Source organism: Alligator mississippiensis, chromosome 1 (assembly GCF_030867095.1).
Source record: "Alligator mississippiensis isolate rAllMis1 chromosome 1, rAllMis1, whole genome shotgun sequence".
NCBI lineage: Eukaryota > Metazoa > Chordata > Crocodylia > Alligatoridae > Alligator > Alligator mississippiensis.
The window spans coordinates 185103110-185125772 of record NC_081824.1 but is presented as its reverse complement, the minus strand read 5'-3'; the positions used below and the strand labels follow the sequence as shown (position 1 = coordinate 185125772).

The window sequence follows — 22663 nt, the reverse complement described above, 5'->3', positions numbered from 1 at the left end:
GGGGTGGTTTAGAAAGAGATTTGTTACTTGTGCATGAGAGGAGGAGTAGAGGTTCCATCCAAGCCAAGTGATTCTGTGTCTTAACCTAGCATGTGAAAAATTATGACAACTTAATTCTTAAGGGGATTTAGGGATAGAATGGCTGGTGTTAAGGAAAAAGGCTACTTCATCACTTCATGAAGTTAATGTTGGTGTACAGAAGTGATAAATGGACTGTGTAAGAAAAAGAAAAGTGTTATGGGATTAAGTTAAGAGCGAGATCTATTAAAGAATGTGGAATAATTTCTCAAGGGAGGAGATGGGAACCCCTCAACTAGGGATATTTTAAGTAAATAAAGTCAGTCAAATCATCGGCAACAAATAGGGAATGACCAAGTGCTGGAGCAGAAGTAGACTAGGTCATGAAATGATTTTGTTGTGTATATATAAAGCTCTTCTAGCATGTAGATAGGTCTAGGCAGCAATACTGTGGTGGCTAGAAGAAATAACTGAGCCCTCAAATTAGGGACACAGTAGTTAGGAACATGGGGAGCTAGTGCTTTAATGTGTGCCTGGCCTTGTTCAAGGAGAGGCCTCTTAGAGAGAATCCAGGCTTGGGGTGGTGTTAGGGTGATCACCCCTCTCTAATTAGGGGGGGATGGGATGACACAGTCCCAACACATAAAGATCAAGCCCTGGTCTGGGCCTGAATGACTCTGGGACTATATTTGCCCCATATTCTCAACACAGTTCTCATCTGTCACCTCCCCTTGCCTCCCTCCTCCTCAGTCTCTGGGGCTCTGTCCCCCTGGCTGCACATGTCATTCAGAGATGGCACCAGGTCCACAGCCCTGGCCCCCAGTGCACTGCAGAAGGGCGAACCCACCCTTAGAGCATCCTCCAGGGGAAAGCAGCGCTCACCCCTTCTCCTACTGAGCAGGGCTGTGGGTGGGGGGGGCAGCTGGCTTTCCTGACCCCTCCCCAACTCCTCCAGCCACCCCTTGCCAGTGCCCTATATCACCCCAGTACAATACCCCCCCCCCATTTTTTAATGGCATGTGTCCCACTTTTGCATTTGGAAAAGGTGGTCCCCTTAGGTGGTGAGGTGCCCCTCTGAGGCCCTGTTTTCAGTCCAGGAACCAGACTGAGAGCTGGGCACACCAGCTGGGAGACAGGAGGGCATCACTGAAAGGGCAATTTGGAAAGGGCAGGGGATGGGGCATATGGAGGTTGGGGAGCAGCCCAGCCTCAGAGTGGGCATGTGGCCCACTGTGTTGCCCTGGAGCTGGCTGCTAGCAGGGCAACACCTCGTGGCACATGCGCTGCTAGCAGCCAGCTCCAGGGGAGCGGAGAAACCTGCGGCTTTTCCCCAAGGTGAAGGGGAAGAGGAGCCCCCTTCTGGAGCGAGCCGGGCTCCGGCGCCCTCCCGCAAGGGTCGAGGAGGCAGGGAAAGCCCTGCCGCAGGCTCACCAGGGGGGCTTTTTTTTATTTTTCCTGCAGGGGGGACTATACCCCTCGCTCCGGGCCCACTGGAGGGGAGGGGAGGAGAAAGAAGAAGGAGGAGGGGAAGGGAAAAAAAATAAAACCGAAATAAATAAATAAAAAAGCCAGGAGGAATCCTCCTTCCCCTGCCATCCCACCACGTCACGGAGCCGGGAGGCGAGCACGTGGGGCGGGGAGGGAGCCCTTATAAATCTCCCTCTCGCCGCCGAGCCCGTGATGTTATCTGCTGGCACCGGGCCCCCCCGAGCCCCCTCCCCGGCGTGAGCACAGCCAGAGGGGAGCGCGGCACAGGGAGGAGGGCAGGGCAGGGCAGGGCAGGGCAGGACTGCTCCGCTCCGCTCCGGGAGGCGCCAAGCCGGTGGGGGAAAAAGGAGGAGAAGGAGGAGGGCGCGGGGGTGGCAGTGGCAGGGCGCTGGGGGAGCTCCCCCGCGGCTGTCGGAAGAGGAGGGAGTTGGAAAGAAAAAGGCGAGAAAAAGACAAGGAAAAACCAGCCCAAGTTTTGTTTTTTATATTTTATTTATTTCATTTTGTTGCCGTTGTTTCCCCCTGCCCGGGGCGCAGCAGCAGCAGCCGCGGGGCACGTGGGCGCTCGGCCGGCGGCGGCGCGCGGGGCCAGGGGGAGCTGCTGCCGCTCGGCCCTTGACAGCTGCGGCTGAGCCTCGCAGCGGCAGCGCCGCGCAGCCCTCCTCGCCCCTGCGCCTCGCTGCTGCCTGCTCCTTGGCGGCTTGCTGGGGAGCCCCCTGTCGGCCCGCGGCGGGGCAGGAGGCGGTGGGGTGGGCGCCGCGGCGAGCCCCGACCATGCACTGCTACCTCCTGAGCGTGCTCCTCAGCCTGGACCTGGCGGCAGTGGCGCTGAGCCTGTCGACCTGCAGCACCCTCGACATGGATCAGTTCATGCGCAAGCGGATCGAGGCGATCCGGGGCCAGATCCTGAGCAAGCTGAAGCTCACCAGCCCCCCGGACGAGTACCCCGAGCCCGAGGAGGTGCCGCCGGAGGTCATCTCCATCTACAACAGCACCCGGGACCTGCTGCAGGAGAAAGCCAACCACCGAGCCGCCACTTGCGAGCGGGAGCGCAGCGAGGAGGAGTATTATGCCAAAGAGGTTTACAAAATTGACATGCTGCCGTTTTACCCCGAAAGTAAGTGCATATATGTGTGTGTGTGCGTGTGTGTGTGTGTGTGTGTACGCGAGTGCCTCTCTCATGTGTCCCGTCCCCCCCACCTCCACTGCCCTAAGCCTTCCAGGTCTGTCCCTCTGGCTCTCATCCTCCTCCCCAGCTCTTCCCGCAAGTTGCCCAGGCTCCTTCCCCCCCCTCGCAGGGACTTGGCCCCTTCCCCATGGGCTCAGTTTCATCGCTTCCTCCCCCCCCCCGCTTGCTCAAACTCAGCCCCTCCTGTACCCGAGCAAGCAAAGCCTCCCTGTGCCAGGGTTATCTTGTCACTCCCCAACCTCCAAATTCCCCCCCTCCCCACCCCTTGCCCTTTCCCAATGCCTCCAGCGCGAGCCCAGTGTCTTTCCACTGCTGTTGTTTCTCTTAGTGTGCCTGGATCGGGCAGGTTTCCATCTCCCCCTACGCTTAAGGGAAAGAAAAGAAAACCAGAATATAAAGGCATAACATTCCCTAAATGCTTTGACTGCCTCTGCCTGCCCTCACCCCTCCCAGCACATCTGTTTGAAGACGGCAGCTTAAATTGGTACCCTAGGAAAGGACAGATGCAGGGACATCTTGCCAGTGGAGCAGAGGTCCTTTCTAGTTAAGGCTGAATTTCATTGCAGGTACAACCCCCTCCTCCCCGCTAGCCTTTTTCCCCCTCCCTGCTAAAGTCTCACTTCTTGGAAGCCCTCTCCATCCCTCTGCTGTTTTTTTAATGACTCCCTGATGATACACACTACATTGTGCACAGTAAATGGGAATAAATGTTCTGCGCCTGTATCTCACAGACTCCAGTTAGGATGAATAATAATCATAACTGCATGCCCTTGTGTCTTGGTGTGGAGTTGAGCATTTAGAAAAAAAACATAGGACTGCTTTAAAAAAAATCTAGACTGTCATGCCAAGGAAGGTTAAATACCAGAAGGAAGAAAAAAAATAACTTCACCATGACTCTGTCCAAAACTCAGTTCCACTCTTCATTTCCCTCCCTCTCCTCACCCTCCACACTCTTTGATGCCCTATATACTTGCTGTTTCTGTACAGCACATACGTCTTGCTTAAATAGATAGTGCAGCCATCTTAGTAACTTTATCCTAGAGTTTCTAATTGCATTTACTTTTCATTTATTTTTAGTTTAACAAGTTGTAGCACTGGGGCTTGCTGTGTCTTGCATGCGGTAGTCCCAGGATGGCAGCCAAAGTGTCTGAACCCCACTCACTGCAGCTGCCTTTCTTCTTCTTTTATTGTTAAATGACAGCATCAGGTACAGGACACCCTGGCAGCCAGAGCCATTTTATTATTGTAATTATGGCACCATCCATAAGAGCGATGATAAATACACTCCACCCTTGTTCCCCTCGGGGAAGAGAGGCTTTTTTGCATGTATGTTGGAGCTAAGTGGGTATGCGGGAGAGGTTCAGTGTAATTTGGAGAATAATGTGGAGACAGAAGTTTCCTTTCAACCCACACAGAAAGCTCTTGATGGTATTTTGGCGAAAGTCAGCACTTTGCTTTGAGACCCAATGGGTCGTGCCCTGAACACGGTAGCAAGCATTTACAAACAAAGGTGGTACAGAGTAACTCCTTGACACATAGATGTGACCCTGTAACAGAGGGTCTTTGAAGGTAAAGCGTAGTGGGTCCTGACTGCAAATCGGACTCTTCTCCCCCTACAGACAAGCATACAGAGGACTACTACTACCAAACTAAGCCTCACACTTTCCAGCAAATTAAAATATCTGAGGTGTGTGAGGTGACTCATGTTGACAAAACGAGGATCTGTTTTTAAAATACTGACTGGCTGTGCGCTATGGTATCGGAGGTTTTGGAGGGATAAAGTAGATTGCAGGTATCTACCAACAGAGTGCATCAGAAGTTTGGGATCAGAAGGCCATTTAGCAGATCCAGTACTACTGTGCGAGTGCTGTTGCTAACATCAGAGTAAGTAGGTTAACTGTTTTTCCACTGCTCTCTAGTTATACTGGATTGAATGAACCTTTCCAAAAAAGACAGAAAGAAAGAAATTGCTCCACCATATTTTAAAGAAACAAATTGAAAGCGCAGCTTTGGCTGCTTTATACATTTTCTCCTAGGCTTCACTCTGAGGGGTTTTTTTTAACTCTGCATTTCCTGATCTGGTTGGGAAGACCGTGATAAGAAGGGAGAATGAGATCAATTTGAATGCTGCGAAGGTCAAAAGCTGCTGAGATGAAGGCATGGGAAAGATCAGTGGTTCAGTTTTTTATTTTTTACCACAACGTTGTTAGCATTCAGTAACTGACTATAGCCCAAGTATTACAAATATGCTCTAATTATACTCATAGTCAGCTATATATCACTACAGATTGCTGATAGGTCTTTGTGGGGCATTTTATAAAGTTCAGACTAAATATTTTTAGCGATGAGGAGATTTAAAAGGAAAACTATAAGAGATATTGTATATACCCTAAGGCATATTTTGTCTTAAATATTATCCTTGGCCAACTGTACTATAAAAATACAGTAAATATGAATAGAACTGGCAAGATGCCAATCTCCTGGGATGAATTTTAGTCAAGAAGGTATTTATGGGATATAAATAATACTGTGTCAACATTTAAAGAAGGGATCTGATTCGTTTTGAATTTATTCATATTAATCTTTTCACGTGCTGTTAGTTTAAGGCTCAAAGTAAAGTTATGCTAAGGTTTACTCATAGTTTGCACTGAGGGGGATAAGGGGCATCTGGCTGCTGCTTGACAGTCCATCCAAGGTTTAATGACACATCAAGTTAGAATATATGTGGAAATTCAGTGAGTCACAGAAAACTAGATCCATAAACAATAGATTTCCAAAATTTAGTGGCAGGAACATATTACCAAGAAGTTTTGAAAAAACAAAAACATTAGAACATTTGTTAGCGCAGGAATCTCTACTCGAATTAGATAATGAAAATCTAAACCTAATGTTAAATCCAGTCCACCTTCAGTAATTAAGTTGTTTTACAGACAAAAAAAGGAGATTGAATATGAAATCCAAAGACACAGGTTGTTAAAATGCATGAAAGCTGTGAATACAGAAACCACTATCTTTGCAGTTGCAAAGCATTAGTTTTGTTAAATGTGGGTTGTATGAAAAGTTGAATCTGTCGCTGATAAAGTCGATGAATGGGCAGGTTCTGATATTTAAAATGGTTGTTTATGTCAAGCTTAGTGATGATCAGCATTGCATTGATAGTTTAAAGATAAAAAATATCAACAGACTTGTAGCTTGTGAATCATACTACTGTGTATGTGGGGCAGTGCTTATAAAGCAAATTAACAACGTACATTTTCAGGGACTGAAAAGCATATTTATGGTTAGCACATAAGGGGTCCAGTTATGTCTGTCTTATTTCTTTTTTCAGGCAAAACTCCCATGATAGTGCTTTAGTAACAAATGACAGATTGCAAGTAAATTATCTTTTTGAGTTTTCTTTGATGCTTTTTATGGGGCTAAGAGTCTAAGGAATTAGTTATTTTCATTTTTTGTCATAGTTTCACCTGAATGTTAAGCTAATTTAATGCAGAGCAACCTCTCATGAAGTAAAGCTGTAGTCTACACATCAGTTTTATGACTCATTGATATGATTTATCTTTCTAGGAACTCTGTTGAATGAATATTGCTTTACATAAGACTGTCATATTACTGAGGATTTGCCTAATGAAAGAAAACATTATAAATTGGCTGGGTACAATGACATGCTTCTACTTTACCAACAAGGAGTTGATTTAGCAGTGGTTATATGCATGTGGGCTCCTTGTCTTCAGAGTAATTGGGTTACTAGTACAGAAGTGGCTAAGCTGTATGCCTCCCCTGCACTGATTGCATCATTACCAAATGTTAACAGCTACTGCTGTGAAGCTCACTTGTGTTTGAATTTAGCAGAGCAGAGAATTTAATCTTTTAGGATTTCCTATTTTGTGAAAAATATGGAAGCATTCTCAAAAGAACTATATTATTTTAAACCCTCCTAACTGTGTTGACCCTGTGGCCTGCTGGTAGGGCTCAGCTCACTACCCTGTAGGAGGGCTAAAGTTAGACTCTCCAGACATAGGTATTCACTTGCTACAAGGGGTTTGGAGTTCTGCACTGACTTTTGCTAGGGTAGAATTACAGGGAATGGCTTGGTGGTGCTTAGACATGACTGGATTTCTGAGAGTCGTCTCCTCTGACATGGTGATAAACAGCCAAGAATTGATAGATGGACTTAAAAAGGGGCAGGGTAGTTATCTGAACAATGGTATTATTTTTAGTTGTCATATGTGAAGAGGCATAATCCAGTGCCACACTTCAGTTTATAAGCCGATCACCAGAAGAGTTTGGAAGGAAATTCCACCCTCCCCACCCCCCAACACTGTGTACATTATGGGTTTTCTTATGTACATTATAGTACATTATGAGACTGCATTATGGTTTTTTCACTTTTGTGAAGCATTGGGTTATTGGAAAGATCCAGAAGTAAGGCACTGGTTTGGGTAGGAGAAACTCAGTGATTTGACTGGCAAGGTAAATTCTATGTGACTGTGTTTCTCAAGAGGAAGGAAAGGAAAAACAGGATGCACCTATTAGGTACTGAGAAGGGTCTGATGACCCTCCATGACAAAAAAAATGTAGGAGCAAAACTTGCAGCCTTTTCTCTGTCCCTGTTCAGGTAAATCTCCTACTACAGTCTATTATAAAAAAGACACCATCATCTTAGAGTCTTGTAATTAAATAATGGTTAACTTTCCATTACTAAACCTATACCCTCCCTCCTTGCAATCACCTACCAGTCTGGAGAATTTACAATCAGCGATACCTATTTTTAAATGTTTTTCTGTCTTCTGCGACTGAAAGACTAAATAGCAAGACTAAGTAGCAAAGAGAACTCACAGTCTGAGGTCTGCAACTGAGAGTGTACAGGTGGGACCCAGCACAGCCACATAGAATCTCACTGTCTGAAGTTAGTTGCAGGATCAGGCCTGAATGGTTGTAAAGGAAAATGATGTGAAATGCACAGGTTAAATACATTGAAAAATAACTTTGAAAAACTTTGTTTTTCCTAAAGCAGCAGGTGACTATCCAGTAGGTAATTTTCCGATTGTGGCTTGTATTTTCTTAAGGTTAATGGTATCCCTTTAAATTTGGGAGTCTTACTTTGGAGCTAAAATAAAAAAAGAGGACTCCAGGATATATTCAGCAAGGTGCTAAAACATGTACAGCTTTAAATATGTGAATAATCCTAAAAACAATCATGGTTACACATGTGCACAAGTAGTTTGCTGAATTGAGGCCTAATTTTGTTGGTCATTTGCAGAAGTAAATACAATTTGACAGCCAGGCAACTCAAAATCCTCCTAATGCTTTGAAAATGCAATGCTAAACATCAGAACTTGCATAAAGAAAAATCTTTCTTTTTCATGGGGGAGGGGGGAAACTTTCTCTTTGATATCTGTTATCCCAAAGAGCCTGTTCCAGTTCAACAGCTTGTTTCCTTAGCCTATGCAGTGTCTCCTTGCTAAAAAATGTTTCCGGAATACAGATTAAGAGGAGACTCCCAATGCATCATGACAAAACAAGTCATTAGTGATGACAACACAAATGTTTCCATTCCTATCCTGAAACCATATGGCTATACATTTTTAAACAAGCAGTTTTTAGCCTGGGAATGATATGTTCGCCAGGTATTATTTTAATTTAATAATATGTTATGGATGCTTCAACAGATTTGTTTAGACTAAAAAGTTTGCTTCAGTCATTTGTTTAGAGAATGTTAGCATCCTGCCTACAACCACAAGCTGTTGTTTGTTTCTTTTTTAATCTATGATATCCACAAGTAGGTGCTTAACTGCAATATGACTATCAACTCCTTCCTGAGATGGTCTGGCTTAAAGTGGCTACATTTCCTCTTGAAACAGCTCCCCCCAAAGCTGTCTCTGACATCCATGCTGTTACGTAATCATTGTGACCAAAACTCCAATGATGCAAAAATGCAGAAAAAAAACATGGTTGGCTGAGTAAAAGTATTGACTGGTATATTATTTTTCAGCAAACACTGTAGCATCATTCTAGGCAAAAGGAAAATGTTGCGACTTTGACCTTGGCTCTGTTTATTTGGCTCCTTCCCACCATATCTAACCCACGCTACACTGACAAATACTGCATCTGTCTTGACAGACTAGTTCACAAATAACCATTCATTCATAACTCAGAGCTGTCGTAAGAATCCCTATCTGTTGCTTAATATGATGATTGTGAATTTGAATATCGGCTTTGAAAAAAAAAGAGCCCTGCAAAACGACCACAAGTCCAGTCTGACTTCGCAGAAACCAAGAGGGAGGTCTTGCTTGAAAGAGGATACTGTGCTTTAAAAAATATATATAAATATATTTAAGAGCATTAAAACATCTGTTGTTGCCAAAGCCCAAATTGGAATGTTCTGGGAAAGAAAATTTAATTTTTAAATGCTGGATTCATTTCAGTGATGGTAATTTCAACACTTCCTGGGGAAAGTCTATCAGTGATCATTATATGCACACCAAATGCAGCAGTAAATCTGTCATTCTTTCCATTTCAGTTTTTCACGTCTATAAATGTGTTATTTTCCCTTGTTGGGCTGTGTCAGTTTCTAGTGTTTTCACTGGCTTTCTCTCATTGGAACCCCTGCCTTGAATTTTAAAAGGCAAGCTAAGTGCTGCTGCAAGTTTCCTTCCCGTATTTGTTTGTATTTACAGTTAGCATTTGCAATTCAGAAGCTAGCTCAGTTAAGACAAGAGAGTTGGTATCTTATCTTTCTTAGTTCTCTGAGAGATAGGAACAAAACTCTTTTTTCCCCCTCTTTTCCCTCTAAACAGCATAAGGGATACACTTAGCTCTCAAAAAAAAAATTGTCTTCCTCTGCCTTTGAACAGCCTCAAGCTCAATGGGTTCTTGGTCTTGACTGAGGCCTGAAGGTACTACTTCCATATGAACGCTAAATTATAGTAATCAGCCTTCCTTTCTCTGCCAGTGGGCTGCTTTAACCTCTCTGCTAAGGCATCCCAGAACTGACCTACAACAGCTCTTTCCATTTTAGAGTCTGATCACTCCTGTACATATACTTCCTAATGTGCTATATGAATTTCTGTTTTTGTGCTCTGGAGGAACTGTCTCTAAGGCCAATCTGAAATTGCCAAACCACATGGAAAATTAATATCTAGCAATTTGCAACAGATTATGTCTTTTGAGTGCCACACAAATATTAAAGAGCAAATCTCCCCTTTTAGATGCAGAGGAGTTGAAATACTGGCCCAAAGTAACAGAAGCCTGGGGCAGGCTACTTATCCATTTCCAAATACTACTTGAACACAAGAATGGGCAAGATGAGCAAAGCTGAGAGTCAGGATTGCAGTCCTGTAGTGTAGTAAACACAAAGTCATCTATTTCCTTTGTATCTTAATGTCAAATTCTCTTGCTTATTGGAGACGGCTTTTGCTGACTTAATAATTCTGCCTTAAAGTTCTTAATGTATATACAGTTAGTGGAATCAGTAGAGACTAGGGACTAGATTGGTGATTCTTAACCAGTGTGCCCATGCACCTAAGGTGCTGTGAGATTCCCCTCCTTCACTGAAGAGCTTCACAGGATTCAGACAAAGAGATATCTGTAAAGATAAAGCGGCTGAGTTACAAGAAGCAGAGTGCCTCTGGGGCAACTTATGCCTTTTCAAATTAGAGTCCTATTATTTACCCGTATTATTGGGAAATTTATGGCCTGTGGGTTTTTTGTTTTTTTTTGTTCCTTTAGATGGTCCTGTATTTGTTGTAGTAGAGGCTACAAAGGATCTGCTGAGTCCTCACTTACCATCAGAGCAGCTGCAGATGTAATGCAGCCTGGGCCCTGAACAATTCTGCCTCCACATGAGTTATGCTGAGAGTGCATACTACTGATTTAGAACCTGACCAAAGTTCACAGAAATTAGTAGTAAGCTTCCTTTTGATTACAAAAGACTGTGGATAAGGTCTTTGGTGCCTTGCCCTCTGTTTCAAAAATGCACCACTTTTTGCCAGGTATTTGAGGACATGTTTTAATAATGTGGCTCCTACCTTTGATGAATTGCTGTCAAAGACGTTCTTCAGTGCTATGCTTTGTAAAAGGCTTTAAAAATAAACAGCATGGTAGCTCATTGGTAGCTGCATTTGATAGCGGATGTCATCTGGTAACAACATATGGGAGCAATACGGCACAAGCTGGGGATTACAGAATGCAGAGAAATAGGCATGAGTTCATGCCCTGTACCTCTCAGGTATTCCACATCTCTGTGCCTAAAATAAACAACAATCTGGCTGTGAAGACCTTGCAAATAAACATATTGTAACCTATCTCTATCACCTTCCCCAAAGCCAGAGTTAGTTTAAAAGCAAAGGGCACCACATTTAAAAGCCTAGCAGCGAACAAGTGTAAAATCGAACCTCAATAGACATAGCAGAAAAGACTCCAAAGGCTGCAAATATGAATGTGGCAAATCTCCAAGCAATGGATTAGAAAGAAAGGTCAGGGCTAAGCCAACATGGTCTTTTTATATTATCAACAAAATCTTCAAGTCAACTCTGGAGCTGGAACCAGGACAGCAACTGCTAACAGTCAGCTGGTTGCACAGCTTAAACTGAATTTATAAGATGGAAAGCAAAGTAGTTTAGGAATAGAACCTTTTTTAATAGGCTGAAAGTGAATGCAGCTTTATATAGTGTCTCTCTTACTTCATGTCTCCCAGTGTCTGACAAAGGAGCGAGTTAAGTTTTTGGAGGTACCTTGTGATCTCGGTTATGTGGATGAAAACTTGGAGTAGCTCCATTTAAATCAGTGAAGTCACTCTAGATTTTGACTGGTGTCCTGGAGATTGGAATCTGTTTAGTGATTGTTGGGGCAAAGAGAATAATGCAGCTGGAGTTTTAAAAGAGCTTAAGGGAGGCAGGCGACCAGTTTCTGCTGAATTTCAATGAGATTTAGTTTTTTTAGGCCCCATTGAAAACTGTAGTCAAAGGCAGTGGATGGATGGATGGATGGATGGATCAGGAAAGAGGGTAATATACTGTATGTACTGGAAATGATGGCCAGGACACAGTTTATTGCTTATTTTTTATAAGTAGAAAAAGTTATTGAAGTTTCAGCAGCCACAGACTCAAGAATGAATGGGGCTTGTTTTAACCCGCCATTAAAAAGAAGATACCTCCTGGATGAATACCACTGCCATGCCACCCAGCTCATTTAAGCATTTAAGTCCTGAAGAGGATCTGGTTTCTGGAGTCTCAGTACATGGAGGCAGCTAATGTGCAGTCCTGAGTTAAGTGCCTAAGCTGACAAGAGAGGGAAGTGTACAGACTTATGCTGTACTTATTGTTTCCTGTTGGCTAGTTCCAGGTAGCTCCCTGTTCAGTGTCTAGGCTCTCTGAATCTCTGAGTTGGAGGCATCTCTTTCCATTGTCTTGTTATGGAGGATTGGCTAGTAACCCAATTTCTCTGAATTGTCCTCTTGGGGGGGCAGGTGTCTAATTTTTAAGTATGCTGAAGCCTAAGTTTGGGGTGCCAAAGGGGGTTGATCTGGATTTTGTCCTTAATGTTTCCTTTCATGTCATTGATACAAAAGTTAAATAGTGTTGAGCCAAGAATTAAAGCCTGTGGGACTTCACTAAAACTCAATAATGAGTCTCTGTTTGCAATTTCATTTTGATCTATCAGTTAGCTAGTTTTAATCCATTTAATGTTTACCATGTTGATTTTTGTATTGTTCCAGTTTCTTAACACAAATACAGTACCAAGCCAATTGTCTTATAGGGTGCATCTACACAAGATGTTTATTGTGGAGTTGCTTAAGTAGCTCCATAGTAAAGTGTCTCCGTTTACATGTGTGGAGCTACTAGGCTTGTATAAACTAACTCTAGTGAAGGTTAGTACTGTCTGACATAAATACTATCTTATGGAGGAGTAATTTACTGTGCCACAAGGCACGTGAAGACAGTGACCAGGGATAGCTGGGGCAGGAGGGTGCTACAGTGCAGGACTGCCTGCTGACTAGCCCCACGGTGTAGCACCCTCATGCTCCAGTCAGCCTCTCTGTCGCATGGGCTCCTGTCAGCTGGGGCTGCACTGCCCTGACTTGATGTGCTACTGTTTCAGGCACACGTGTAAACGCTGTGCCTGGGAGCAATAAACTCTGGCACAATGTGACGGAGTTTATTGTGTCACATTAATATTCACATGTAGACATGCCAACAGTAACCAAAGCATACAACATCAATTTCCTTTCTCAACCAAACTTGTAATCTCATCAGAAAAGATACCAAGTTAGTTTTACAGGTTTTGTTTTCCCTACACTCTCTTGTTTATTTTCATGAATTATATTAACATCTTTTAAGTCCTTATAAGTTGAAAACAATATGAGGTGTTTCATTATTTTTTTGGAATTGATGTCAGGACGACAGGCCTATAATTATCTGGGTCAAACTGCTCAGCCTTTTTAAACTTTGGCAAATTTCCCAGTGTTCCAAGACTTAAAGAAAATCAGTATTTACAGTCCGTATTCCTTCTTGGCTAGCTCTTTTAAAACTCTTTGATGAAAGAAAGGTCTCTGCTTCTGATCATTTAGAAATGTGTGCCTTTTGTAACAGTTGCTTCACATGTTAACATTGTCTTGAGTTTCTGTGAATGACATAAGATGATAAGGCTGTATGTCTTGCTATTTTCTTCTCTACCTTTTCATTGATTATTAAATCCAACACATGGCTACCCTTTTCTTAAAAGAAAAAAAGAACAAATATATATTGAATGCTTCTGTATTATTATTGATAATTTTGCCATTTCACTACCTTTGTTATAATGCTTTTAGTTGTTAAATACGTTTGGTAATACTCCTACTTGTACTTAAGTGTGCTTAGTGACAGATTTCTTCTTGGGCATGTCTACATGTGCGCTTTAATGTGCATTAACCTATTTTAATACGCATTAAAGCATCACTAAAAATGTGCTATTAGTTGTTGCACATTAAAATAAACTGATGCACATTAAGCATTACATAAAAAACATGTTCTTTAGTTAATGTACATTAAGACAGGCTATTGTACATTTTCGTAGTAGCCACCAATGGAGGTACTAGATTTAATGTACATTAAAGCATATTAATGCATGTGTAGATGCACCCCTTGTGCTCTTTTACTTTTCATATCAGTTTTCTTCAGTCCTAACTTCTGATTTATGTCCATTGTGATCACCTTTTCTTTTTTTCTACTTCTTACCTATAAGAGTTTTCTTCATTTTTTTTTTTGTTTTAAATCTGTTTATTACAATTATTATATCTTTTTCACTTAGCCCCTTTTTTCCAACCAGTGTTCCTTTCTCTTTTTTTGATTGTGGCATTGCATATCTAGTAAAATAGTCTTAAATGGTTCCTGGTTATTTTTCACATGCTTCAACATTTTTTTTTTCTCTCAACTGATTTGGCTGATAACTTGTCATCTTTTTGCAATTAGCCCTTTTAAAACTCGGTTTGGATGTTATTGTCTTTGCACACAATAAATGGAATCTTACGATCATCTGCACCTAAATGATGCAGGGATCCTGGTTTTTTCTGTTTAAAAATTGCAAATTCTTTGATAAAAATTGCAAATTCTCTGGTTAAAACCCCAAAATCTGTAATTAAAATGAAACGCCACTATGTATATCAATTGAATACAATGTGTTATTGATATAGTTACAATTTTAAAGCAATTTGGAAACCTACCAGTGCCTCAGTCACTATAATAAAATTAATTCTAAGTACCTATAAATTTTGGTATTTGATTTTGCGTTTTTTATCATGGAAAATCAGAGCTCCCACTGCCCCCTTAGCTCACCAGAATGCAGGTCCAGGCCCCTCACTCCGCACCCAAAGCCCCCTGGTCTTGCTGGTACCCCTCACTTCCAACCCACTCCAGTCCTGCCAAAGGAGGCCTACAGCTGCCAGGGCTATGAGGCCAGGGACCCAGATCCTCCCCCCCCGCCTCCCTCAGCAGCACCTGAGCCCTGACTGCTACCCATGGGAGGCAGCAGCTGCTATAGCAGAGTGGAGCATGGAACCCAGCTTCCCCTCCCCAACAAGCGGCACAGCTGGAGTGGAACCTGTGGGGTTGGGGCAGGGGGAGTTGGGCTGCCCACTCTGGGCTTGGGCTTCCCGACCTTGGGCTTCCTGCCCTACTGCCCTCCCCCTGGGGCATCTGGGGCCCAACGGGCAGGACTTGGCATGGCAGGGCAGAATGGGGCCAAGTGAGGAAGCTCGTGGCTGTCACTGGAAGTTCTGTGCTGCCGTGGCAAGGCACTCCCTGCCTGCCCAGCAGCAGTAAGGGTCACAAATCCACGCTGCCACCCTAGCTTCTGCCAGGTGATCAGAGGGCACCTTGCCATAGTGGCATGGGGCTCCCAGTGGCAAGGAGCTTCCCTGCCTGGTCCCGCTCTGCCCTGCTCCGCTGGCTCCCAGTGCCAGGCTGCGGAGGCCCCAGGGGGAGGGCAGCAGGGCAGGGAGCCCAAGCCCACAGCAGGCAGCCCACCCCTGCCCTGTGCACAGATCTGGGGGGCTTATGCCCTCCTTTTCCCCTGGGGGTGCATGCAGCAGTGGGGAACCAACACCCCTCCCCCCCCACCCCATGGCCAATTGCCCATGGCTCTGTCCCACTGCCTGCCTGAGTCCTGCAGCTGCACATGACCCTGGGTGCCAAGGCCCACACACCACCCAGGTTAGGTAGCCCTGCCCAACTCCCTCCCTCCGCACCCACCAGACTTACCTGCGTGAGCTGCTCTCCAGGCTGCCCAGCAGCCATGTGCATGTGTGAGTGCCCCCTGCCTGCCCACCCTCTTTCCACTCCCCACAGCCCCTTGCAGGCTAGGACTCTGACAGCCTGCAGAGGGCTCTTTGCAAAAGTGGAAAGTCCACATGTTACTCAGTTAAAATGAAAAATCTGTGTTTTTCTTAGTTAAAAGGGAAAATCGGTCAGGTTTTTTTCCATTTTTCTATAGGGAATGGAAAACCTGGATCCCTGATGATGACTAATTTTTAGTTGAATTTATTAATATAAAGCCAGTCAAATTTACTGATCTAGGTTCAGCTCCTAGTACCCAACCAAGCAATTCTAAGATTTTGCCCTCCAGTTTATTTGCAGAATAGAATGAAAGATAAGCATAGCAGGATAAATCAAAATTTTTGATAACAAGAGTTGGCAACCTAAGGCCTGTAGGCTGGATCTGTCCTTCGGAGACATTGGATCCAGCCCATGGATGTGGGGCTTTGACAATGGATGGCTTCTTCCATGATGCAGTGGGGAGAAGTGATAGTGGCATGTGCTTCCCCTTGCTGCAGCAGCCAGGTCCTAGTGCCTGCCTACCTGAGCTGGGTCATTCCAGCCTGTAGCATGAAAAGGTTGCCAACTAGGGCTGTGTGAAACAGCACCGTTTCATTTTGACTTCTGTTTCGCCGTTTCAATGGGACAGTGTTTTGTTTTGAGTTTTGTTTTATTTCAAGCACTTTTCCATTTTGTTTTGTTGAAACTATTTCACTGTTTCAGTGCTGTTTCTACATTTTGCCCATAGGCTATAATGGGGAAGCACGAAACTGCCTATAACTTTGTCATTTTTTGGCAGATTTGGACGACAACAGCAGGGATAGTAGTCCCTTTTGAGGGCATGAAGCCTCCCAGGTTTCAAGGAGGAGTTTCTAGGAAACTGCACCTCAAGCTTCTGACAAGCAAACTTGTGACTTGTCAGAGTGTGTGTGTGTGTGTGTGTGTGTGTGTTAAGGTGCACCCTCACTGGCACTGGGGCCTCTACATGACAAGGTAGTGTGCCCCAATGAGGTCTTCTCCTCCCCTACAGCCTCCATTGGGTCCACCACTTCAAATGACAACATGTAATAACTTAGTAAGCAGCACAGTAGCACCAGCAGCATCTCAGGCAGCCAAACAGTAACAGTCAATATCAGAGCAGTCCTCCCCACCCCACTTTGCCCCTTCTTCTCCTTACTTTTTGTTTCCCTGCAGGCAAGCCCAGCTTCAGCTTCGAAACTCGAAATGTTTCGACTGCCCTCGTTTCGTTTCGAAGCTGTTTCAAAGGCCTTCATTTTGATTTTGCTGTTTCAAGCTTGAAATGAGTCGAAATAGTCTCGAAACGAAACAGCAAAATTTTGCACAGCCCTATTGTCAGCCACAGTTCTACAATGGGTAGGCTCAGACCTGTTGTTTGAGGTGTAGGGAATCCCTCTGAGCAGAGGTTCTTTTATCCTCTTGGGAGCCAGAGTTCACTTCATCTGATGTGGTGAGCTTGGGCACACAAAAGCTTTATGCGCCTCTGATCTAGATAACTGATAAGGTGTGTTTCTACTCCGGTTTCCTCCAGACTTCAGACTAACATGGTTAACTACCTCTCTGCACAGTGGCTGCAATAGCAACTACTAGATCACTAGAATTCTGCACATTTGTTTAATTTGCTAGATATTATTCTTTTTCAACTACTATATGTTTTTAAAGTAATGTTTATAGCTAGGATTTTCAGTGGGGCCTAGAAGTGGCTGGCAAATACCTTGGGTACCTTTTTAAGATCCTGTTTTTATTCAGTTTTATGGGACTTTCCATTGGGAGTAAGATTGGATGGAGTTTTATATGCTACCAATGTCACACATACTTAACATTAGCCAAAGTTGGGATTTGGTTTTGCTTCTACTGATTTGTCCTGAGATTGCCCTTGGGCCAGTAATTCTTGTGACCACATGGGCCAGACCTCCACACTTCAAATTGATTGTCTAGTGTTGATTATTTGATCTACAAGCTGACTATGTCTTCAGATACAACAAAAGATGGGAAGAAGCCCACAATTAGAATGCCTGTGCTCAATTCAGAATTTCGTAGACATCACAAATAATAATTGTACATCATCAATCTTAGCTCTGTAATGGTTTGATCATTATTTCCTTGACAGGATAAATGGCTTCTCATAGTACTATTAAATAATAGGCTAGTGCCTACTTGAAAGTCTGTGTTTAGTAAATTTGTTATTGAAAGTGTTATACATGAAAGGCATCTGATTATTGGAGCTTGAGATTTGTAAAGAATACCATTAATTCAACAGCTAATATCATTCATTTTATACAGTAGTTTCTTCTGAGTTTCCTTCTTGTAGGGCAATTCATATGCATTCTCTTTGTATCCATTCCTAATTTACAAGCCTCACTTTCGTGTCTCACCTTAGTAACTACAATTAGCAACATCAAGATTTGAATGCAGCTAACATCTTGGACTTTCTGTCTCTGATACTTATCTCTTAGCTCTTATCTCCATCTTGAGCTTTTTAAATATATGATTTGCACTTACTGCAATACACAAATAAAAAGATCTTATTTGCTTTTGACTTTTTTCTCTCCCTTCTTTATTCTACTATTTTTGCCTTGCATATTTCCTATCATTATTTTTTTGTCCCTAGATTGAAAAAGGTTGGACAGTCCAACCTGTTTTTCTTAAAATGACTTGCTTTCATTTCCTTCTGCAGCCAGGGAGTAGTTTGGAAATTCTGTTCTCTGGACCCCTGGCGAAGCATCAGAAGCCAGCCAGCTCCACATCTGGCCAGAGAAGCAGGAACTCTTCCTGGCAGAGGTGGGGCTACAGGAACAGGATCTATGCCGTGAGACTCACTTTCATCTCCTCTTCTGTCTACAAATCAATGCTGAAATTTCCTGACTACTTTTAAACCTCAAGGCAGCAGGGCCCTCTCTTTTAAAGAAAACAACCTGCTCTTAAAAATAGCAGTGTAGTAAAAATATAAGTTAGTTTGTGCTAGGGGTAGGCATCCTGTGTAAGGGTACATGTCTCCACAATGAGGGTGATTTTTGAGTGCTTAGAAGGGAAAGTGAGCTTTACCAGTGCCATCACCTTGTGAGACCCAAATCGTCGTTCATATGGATGGTCATAATTATTCTAATATGAACAGGGCTGTCTTCACTGTGTTTATTGGTGGGCCCTACAATTTAGATTCCTGTTGATTTTTCTTTTATCACAAAGTTCAGGGGAAATTTGGTTTTGTTGGTTTGGATCAGGCCCATGGTGGACTCCATTTCTCAGCAGCCCCTGCCCACATTGCTGTGGCCAGCTTCCATGGAGACCCCAGCAACTGTGGATCCATGACATCACGGGACTGGGGTTTCTGTGGAGACCAGCCCCAGCAGTGCTGGCAGGGCATGCAGCTAGGTGGGTGCTGCTCTGGGACTGGGATCCTGCAGGAATGGCAGTGTGGTCCAGAGCCAGGGCAGAGCCGTGATCTGCTGCCCACATGCCCCAGCTCTGGACCATGCTGTCACCGCTGCAAGATCCCAGCCCTAGCCCTCGAGCAGCTGTCCACCCAGCTTTGTGCCCTGCCAGCGCTGCTGGGGCCAGTCTCCGTGGAAACTCCGTCCCCACACTGTCACAGCGCCACTGATGCTGGGGTCTTTGTGGACATCAGACACAGCGATGTGGGCAGGGGCTGCTGGGAAATAGAGTACATGGCCAGATGCATCTGCCATTTTGCCCACCCTTGGTTTAGTCCCATCAACATTCATAATGACCCCGTGCTGCTGGAAAGAGCGGTGGTGATGCTTCATGATTTTAATGGTCCTCTGCCGGCTGCAAGCATATTGTAGGCACAGTATAAAAGTGGCTTTGATACCTTTATAGTTAGATCCCTTAGTGGTTCAACACACTTTAACTTCTTTCCTACGACTGTTTGGAGAGATCTAGGAATACCATAGACTTATGACATGGACTTAAGTCCACGACATCCCTAGATCTCTCTGAACGGTGATTCAGCTTTTGAGGTCACTGAAGTGCTTGAACACTTAGCTGAAATCTACAAAAGGATGAGGAGTTGTTGGCTCAAGCTTAGGCCTGTAGGTAGATGGGAGCACTTTGGAGTGACTACCCAACACACCAGCACTTCCAGTGACCATGAACGTACAGTCTCTGATTGTCAAGACAGTATGAAGCTCTGGGGGATAGCTAGAAGACTCATTCTTCCCCTGCTACAGTAGTAAAGAAAAAAACCTCCCTTGTTTCTACTGACCCACACATGCTGGGTCAGGACCTGACCACAGGGAGTCAGGCTTTCGACGTCTCCAGGCTGGGCAACTGCAACATATTCTCCTTCGGCTGAACACAACTGCTACAAAAAGACATAAAACAGCATGTCTTGCAAGTGAAAGTACTGAGTGCAGACACATTCTAGCTGTGCTTTGACAACTTTTACTCGCTTTTCTTCCCATTTGCTTCAGTGCCAAGCTCAAGTATGTGGTCCTAATCTAGAAGGCACTTAGACTGGGACCTGTTTGTCTTAGGATGGAAAGAGACATCACCTCTTGTGCTTCCATAAATTTTTTTATGGCAGCACAAAGCAACAGCAAATAGAGGTTTACACCTTTTTGTTGTGCCACAGTATGGTTGCAACAAAAGGCAGTAATAATTTTTTCTGCTTTACTGCGGTAGCGGTCCTTTTATTTTGGGTGGGGCAGGGAGGGAAGCTCTGACTTTCCCACTTCAGTGGGGAGAAGGAAAGCTCTCCTGCCAGTCTGGGCAGGCAATCCTGGTGTATAGGGGTTGTTCCTTCACACCCTGGATATTCTGGCACAGGTTCAGGCCCCTCCACCCCTGGGAGTGACTGCCTGATTTTTTTCCCCACTTCAGAGATGTGCCCTGCCAATCTCCAGGGCCCATCTCTGGAAGTGGGGAAATTGGGATACCACACTTCCGGAGATGCACCTTGGAGAGTCCTGCAGGCACATCTTTGGAAGTGGGGAAAGCTGGGACTTCCAGTGTGGTCTCAGGACTGGGGCTTGCCAGTCAGCCAATTCGTGGCCCAGCTTTGAAGCACACCAGAGTCAAACTCATTCCAGTGCAGTCCCAGGGTTGAGACTGCCAATCAGCTTTGGAAACCTCAGAGATTGATGGGAACACTTCTCTGGAAGCAGGGAACGTGTTGCTCACTATCCTAGAAGATCAAGAGATGGGGCTACAGGCAGCATGTGCTGTGTGCAACAAAGTGGATCAGCTGGGCCGGGACACATTCCAGCCTAGCTGATCTACTTCACTGGGCAATGTCTATTTTTAACCTTAAAGACTTAATTAGCTTCTCTGATAATGCTAAGATACCTACCCTGATTTTGCAGGGATGGTAGAACTGGGTGGTCCCAGATGCTGACCGTCAGGAAAGGGGAACAAGGCCTTAGTAGCAGGGTTTTTCTGTGAAACCCCTAGCCAGAAGGGGTCAGACTTAGCTCAAACCTGACAGTACTTAGATCTGTGTTTAAGGGTTGAAGCTCTTAATCAACACAGGGAAAAATCGAAACTTCTCTACAAATAGCCACACTTCTCTGTCCCAAACAAGTGGATTGAGAAAAGATAAACTTTTTTTCTGGACATTTATGGTCTTCATTAAGATTCCCAGTGATGTGGGTTATATATAACCACTAACAGAGTTGAAAAATGGAGAGGAATAATCAGCTACTACCATGGGAGGGAGTATGCAGACTTCTTCCAATAGCCCCTGTCACAGAGAATCTCCTCTTTGCCAATTCAGATGGGCCAAAATGGGAACAACTGATTTCAACACTGCATTTCGTCTTTTGGCTGAGGATTGTCTGACGTGCAGAACTGAATGGCAGTCAAATGTCGGCTATGTGTTTACAGGGATCATTTCACACCAGACCTACATGCGACTGACTTCTTGATAGGAGTACACAGACTCCATCTACAAGTGCTATCTGACAGAGGTTTTAGGATGCAAAGTGAAAAATTCCTTTAACATGTATATTACAGACCTCAAATCAGGACTAGTTGGGTTGGGCACTGTCATGATGGTGGTAAGAGACCACCCCTGCTCTGAATGAAGAGTTTACAGTCTAATCTGATGGGCCAGGTAATGAGTGCTCCATGATATATTAGTTAAATTGTGAGAAAAACAAGTATACTCTAAACCAGGGCTGTCCATTTTCTGAACTGCTTGGGGCTGCAAGCTCTGAGAACTTTGTGAGCCATCCACCATGCCAAGGACAACATAAATCCCCCCACCTTTGCTTCAAGAGCATTGCAACATACCCCCATTCCTTGCCTCCCCCTTTGCCATTGTACAAGAAGCACACCTGCTCCCACTGTGCTCCCCAGCCCCAGAGACTCCAGCTGCCAACACAGCAACAGGACCAATGGGGGAAGTAGCGGCTGGGCGGCAGCCTGTGGGTTGCATATTAACCCCTCATGGGACAGATGCAACCTATGAGTTGCCTGTTGGACAATCCTCTGAACTGTAATACCAGCTAACAGATTTCTTTATGGCAACATTATTCATTCTGCAGACTGTCCTTGTCTCATATACTTACCTAGTGACTGATCATACATCTCAAATGGGGAACTGTGTGGTAAAAGCTTCACTTACAAAAAGTGGTAACACTGAATGGTAAAGCGCTGCTTTAACAATCACCATACACATCTTTAGTAATTATTATTTCTCAACACTATAGTGGGACATTTGAAAAAACATAACTAGAAACTATGAGACTGTAACAGTTGTAATGCTGGCCAAACTTTTGGTTTGAGCTGCTTAAATATTCTACTTTTATAAGCTTGTTACAGCAGTCCAGCAAACAGGAAATTCAAAGCTAGGATGAAATAACTCCCCAAGAGTGAAAAAGCGTAAAATATAATGAACTCACTGAAACACTGCCACCATCACTCATTTTGAGCATAACCTTACTCTACAAGCAATCCTGCTTATGGAGGGAAGTACTGCTTGGCATGAAGACAGAATAGTGTACTTTAGAATGGGACATAAGTCAATTTGACATTATGTTGCCTTTATACAAATGGTATTATTTCAGTGTAGATTTTTCTACATTATTTTTTGTGAGGATTCATTATTTCTCTATATTAATGGAAAACTTAATTGAGAAATGGAAACATTCTACATATATATGATACAACATAAAAATGTGGATGTCATGTTATTCATTCTTGC

General features: G+C 44.1%; 1 protein-coding gene across 1 annotated transcript in view; it reads left to right on the top strand.

Moving 5' to 3' along the window:
- Positions 1–1663: 1663 nt before the first annotated feature.
- The window catches only part of TGFB2 (transforming growth factor beta 2), an 81268-nt gene continuing 60268 nt past the window's right edge, over positions 1664–22663 (top strand). The window contains exon 1 of the mRNA XM_006265048.3: positions 1664–2623. Within this exon, the coding sequence (XP_006265110.1) occupies positions 2281–2623 (343 nt within the window). The 5' untranslated portion in view covers positions 1664–2280. The remainder of the gene's footprint in view (positions 2624–22663) is intronic.